At 31.1% G+C, this 5,244-nt stretch overlaps 1 protein-coding gene across 1 annotated transcript; it reads left to right on the top strand.

Annotated features, from left to right (window-relative positions):
• The first annotated feature begins 3,461 nt into the window (after positions 1 to 3,461).
• Positions 3,462 to 4,514, top strand: LOC127125630 (bifunctional UDP-glucose 4-epimerase and UDP-xylose 4-epimerase 1-like). Its single transcript, XM_051054414.1, has one exon. The coding sequence runs from the start codon at positions 3,462 to 3,464 to the stop codon at positions 4,512 to 4,514; it is 1,053 nt and encodes a 350-aa protein (XP_050910371.1).
• The last annotated feature ends 730 nt before the right edge of the window (positions 4,515 to 5,244 follow it).

Raw genomic sequence — 5,244 nt, 5'->3', positions numbered from 1 at the left:
AAAAACCATGACAAACAATTATATATATATATATATATATATATATATATATATATATATATATATATATATATATATATATATATATATATATATATATATATATATATATATATATATATATATATATGTATATATATTATCAAATTAATTAAAAAAGCTTTTTTTATTCGTACCCATTTTTAATGATAGTGCAAGAAAGCTAGGGAAAACATAAAGGAGGATGGATTTTTATTTTCAATTTTCACGTGCAAGACCTTTTCTAAGTTGTTTCCAAATACTTATATGCTTCCTAATGCTATGATGCACATAAAGAATCCGAGGATACCGTCCAATATACATTAATGTTAAAGTATCGTAATTTTGACATCATACAAAACATATCTAACGGAAGTCGCACTCACACATATTTCTATATTGTTGGATTCTATGTTGATTTAACCATTGTATGAACCTTTTGATCTATAATGTCATTCAATTGCTTCTTGTTCATAATGCTTTTTATGTGAGATACTTTTTTAATCTGATTTTGGGCATATAGGGAATAATGACCATTAGTGTATGTGTTAAACCTAGGAAATTGTTGTACTTATGTTGGTTGAATAGAAATAGGAGAACCCGAGTAGAGGCATAGGAAATTAACGTTTTATACATCGTCTAACCATGCTTACGCTGGTGGACTAGAGATAGAAACCTCCAAGTAGTGGTTATTGAGTTATTTCGTGAGGGATCGACTATAACGGTTTTTTTAATTCGTTGTGGTGTTATGGTGATAAGATCATTCATACATGACATCAATCATCAACAATAGAGAAATAGGGGATTATAGAACACAACCTAACCTCTTTTATGATATTGTTTAATCGTTTATTTACTTTTCGCACTGAAACTCGAAAATGCCTTCTTACTAGTTTTCTATATATTGCACACATATTGTCTTGCTTGAAGGTAGTCCCTGTGGACTCGATCTTTTTACTATTGCGAAATTATCGGTACACTTATCGAGAAGTCATCAGTATCAAATGCTAAACAAAAACTACCAAACGATGTAGTTTTTCATCATCAAAAAGAGGGAGACTGTGAAGAAGGTGTCTCTTATAATCTTGGTTGAATTTTTATAAATACAACCATATCAACAAATAAGAAAAATGAAAGGACCTTAAATATCAAAAGCACAAAATGTCAAACTCATTAGTTAAAGTCAAACGTCTTTAAAGTATTTGTCTTTACATTTGATAGATTACCTTTTAAGTTCAAATATCACTTCAAGACTTATAAAAACTTATAAAATCAAAAAATAACTTGTTTGCAACATACAAAAAGAGAAGATAAAAATAATTATGGTAATAGATTATCATACATAATCAATTACATGTTGGTGTAACCTGTTTTCAACATAAAAGAGGTAAAAGCACAATGGTAATCGATTACCATATATGTTTAATCGATTACATGATGTTGGATATGTATTTTTTTTCTCACATTAAAAACATGTAATCGATTACATCAGCCTGACAACCTATTTTTTCACGAACTAATGTCTTTTTATGCATTATTCAAGGTGTGCAGTGGTTCATCATACCTCTTCAAAGTATAATAATGATTCATGGTGTCTTCTTAAAGTCTATAAATTCTTGTTTAATTTCTAAACACTTTTAACTTTTACATAAGAAATTTACACATTTATAAGTGGTTATTCAAATTTTTGACTATTGAAAATTTTATCAAACATTATGAAACTCGAAATTCCTGAGCTTTAAAGTGATATTGTTCTGAAAAATAATATTGATAAGGATTATATTTTCATATTAGGTTTGGGATTCTTCGGCCTATAAAAGATTATTCTTCATCTTTTAAGAATTTGTGTGATTCTTATTCACCAGTGTTTGGTGAAAGATGATATAAAATAAAAAAGTGGTGTACTTTCTTGTTTGAATATTAAGTGTTCATTGTAAAGAGTATGAGTATTAAGTGTTCATTAAGAATAATCTTGGTGTGAGACTTGTAATTAAAAATCTTGATACATAACAAAAAAAATCCTCTAAAAAAAGGACTAGATATACCATTCAGATGGAGAAAACAAACCAGAATATATATCATTTGTGTTTCTAGCTTCTTAATTTTTTTCGTTTGAAAAACATGTCAAACAATCATATATATATATATATATATATATATATATATATATATATATATATATATATATATATATATATATATATATATATATATATATATATATATATATATATATATATATATATATATATATATATATTATCAAATTAATTTAAAAAAACATTTTTTATTCATAGCCATTTTTAGTGATAGTGCAAGAAAGCTAGGGAAAACATAAAGGAGGATTGGTTTTTATTTTCAATTTTTATGTGCAAGACCAAATTATTTGTTATTGGAATGACAAATTATGAAACAATTTTCAATTGCAAAAAGATGTTTATCTGTTAAATTGGTAACAACCATTCATCAACATAACTTTTAAGATAATTATGATAAATATCAAACATCTTGAATGACCAACAATTATTTTGATTAACTAAGAATGTAAACACTCTACATTGACAGGATATAAATAAACAATAATGGATGTCAAGATTGTATTGTATAATTTCAGAAAACATATTTTTCAATAAAAGAGGTTAGATTGTGATGCAACCAACATTCAAACCAAAGAAACCTTACTAGAATTACTGCCAAGTAATCAAACAAGATAAAAACTGTTTTCAGATTCCAAAGACGGCCTTGCTGATAAAGTATATGTTCTACACTGACATCAATACTACAAAATATATCATTTTGGTAAGCAATTGAAAGAATCGCTGCAAGTAAAGTATAGAGATGCAATGGATTCACTTACACAACATTCCTTCGTCATCACCGGCAAACTGCAAAAGAACAAGTTTCATTGTATAAGATTAAGTACTTGGAGTTGGAGGTTTGTTAAATTCTACGACTCAAAATTACATGTGACGACGTCAGATATCAATTCAGCTGCAATAACTCCAATACAAATTTTAATCAGACGAGTGTAATACTCACAAGTAATTGAAATTTTATGACAATGAATTCTTTGTCTTCGTCATACCATCTTAGGTTTGACATAATAATTCTATTAATGGTGACGCACACTTGAAAAGAAGCTTACTTGGCAATCCAATTTAGAAGCTAAAAATGGAACTCACATACAAAACAGAAATACTAGTCTTATCTTAAATTAGCAGCACGCCAAATTTAACAAAACAAAAATGGATTACAGAGAGAAAAAAAGTTACAGTAAAAACTAACAAAATCATTCCAGATCCAACTTTCTGTCCATTACCTAAAAATAGCAATTAATAATATTTCATTACTGTATATAAAATCCAAAACTCAAATTTCAAATCTATCAACTTTTTCAAAACATCAAAATCCCAGGACTCTCTCTATCTATCCTATTCCAAGATATGGCGTCTTCATTGCAAAAGATACTTGTAACCGGCGGGGCCGGTTTCATTGGCGCTCACACTGTTGTTCAGCTTCTCAAAGACGGGTTTCATGTTTCCATCATTGATAATTTTGATAATTCTGCTATGGAAGCAGTGGACCGTGTTCGTGAAATTGTTGGTCCAAACCTTTCACAGAATCTTGAATTCACACTGGGAGATCTCAGGAATAAAGATGATTTGGAGAAACTTTTCTCAAAAACTAAATTCGATGCTGTCATTCATTTTGCTGGGTTAAAAGCAGTTGGTGAAAGTGTTGCAAATCCTCGTCGTTATTTTGATAATAATCTTGTTGGCACCATCAACCTCTATGAAGTTATGGCTAAGCACAATTGCAAAAACATGGTTTTCTCATCGTCTGCCACTGTTTATGGCCAACCTAAAAAGAGTCCATGTGTGGAGGATTTTGAGTTACAAGCAACGAACCCTTATGGACGGACGAAGCTTTTCCTTGAAGAAATTGCACGAGATATTTCGAAAGCTGAGCCGGAATGGAGAATCATTTTACTGAGATACTTTAATCCAGTTGGGGCACATGAAAGTGGTAAATTGGGTGAAGATCCTAGAGGCATCCCAAATAACCTCATGCCTTATATACAGCAAGTAGCCGTTGGAAGATTACCCGAGCTCAATGTATATGGTCATGATTATCCTACAAGGGATGGTTCTGCGGTACGGGACTATATCCACGTGATGGACTTAGCAAATGGTCACATTGCCGCCCTGAGAAAGCTTTTCGCAACGGAAAACATAGGTTGTACGGCTTACAATTTGGGAACCGGTCGCGGTACATCTGTGCTTGAAATGGTTGACGCATTTAATAAAGCTTCTGGTAAGAAAATCTCATTGAAATTGTGTCCGAGAAGGCCAGGAGATGCTATAGAGGTTTATGCATCTACAGAGAAAGCAGAGAGAGAACTCGGTTGGAAGGCCAAATATGGTGTGGAGGAGATGTGCAGGGATCAGTGGAATTGGGCAAAGAACAACCTGTGGGGTTACTCGGGAAAGCCTTGAATCAGCTAGACAAATACACTACTCATCTACCGATATTTTGTATACAAATAGGCCTCCCATTGTTAAAGAGTACTTGAAGCATGTATATGTCAAACACTAATTTTAACCGCTAATTGAAACCAACATTCAATAACTAATAAAACTAAATTGCTTAAATGGCTCAAATGGCTCAAAATTCTGAAATGTAATAGGGTTTAACAAAATGTTGTTAAACTACAATCTAAGCCGCGACATCAAAGGTTTCTAACGTCTCTACAATGTAACCATAATTGAAACCCTAACAGTAGTCTTTGAATGTGATTCGTAGCGATATATCAAATTCCGCGATTTAAAAACCAACATTCAATTGCCTAATAAACACAAACGGTTTAAATGACTATGAATATTGGAACTTCAGAGGGTTTACAAACAAATGAGTCAACAAGATATCATAAAATCTCATTTGTTTCTTCTTCGCTATTACAAAGCTATGATTTTGATGGTTGAAACGAATTTAGCAAAGACAATAGTAGCATAAAATTGAAATGGGGCAAGGCTAAAACAAAGCAACACTGCAAGTAATAATTGAAAAGATCAGCTAGGTTGTTTTTCCTAGTATTTAGGGCCTGATATGCTACGTAGGAATAAGGTCCTACTTTATAGGTTAGTTGGTTTACATTGAATAACTCTTTTAGTTTATGTTAGTAGTGGCTATTTTTTTGCTTTGGTTGTTTCTGTAACAGACTATTGG

The sequence above is a fragment of the Lathyrus oleraceus genome, chromosome 1 (genome assembly GCF_024323335.1).
Source record: "Lathyrus oleraceus cultivar Zhongwan6 chromosome 1, CAAS_Psat_ZW6_1.0, whole genome shotgun sequence".
Lineage (NCBI taxonomy): Eukaryota > Viridiplantae > Streptophyta > Magnoliopsida > Fabales > Fabaceae > Lathyrus > Lathyrus oleraceus.
Note: the sequence above shows the minus strand (reverse complement) of the source record. Positions and strands in the feature narration are given on the sequence as shown.

Coding starts and splice junctions, on each gene's coding strand:
- LOC127125630 (XM_051054414.1), top strand. CDS start 3,462: ATGGCGTCTTCATTGCAAAAGATACTTGTAACCGGCGGGGCCGGTTTC.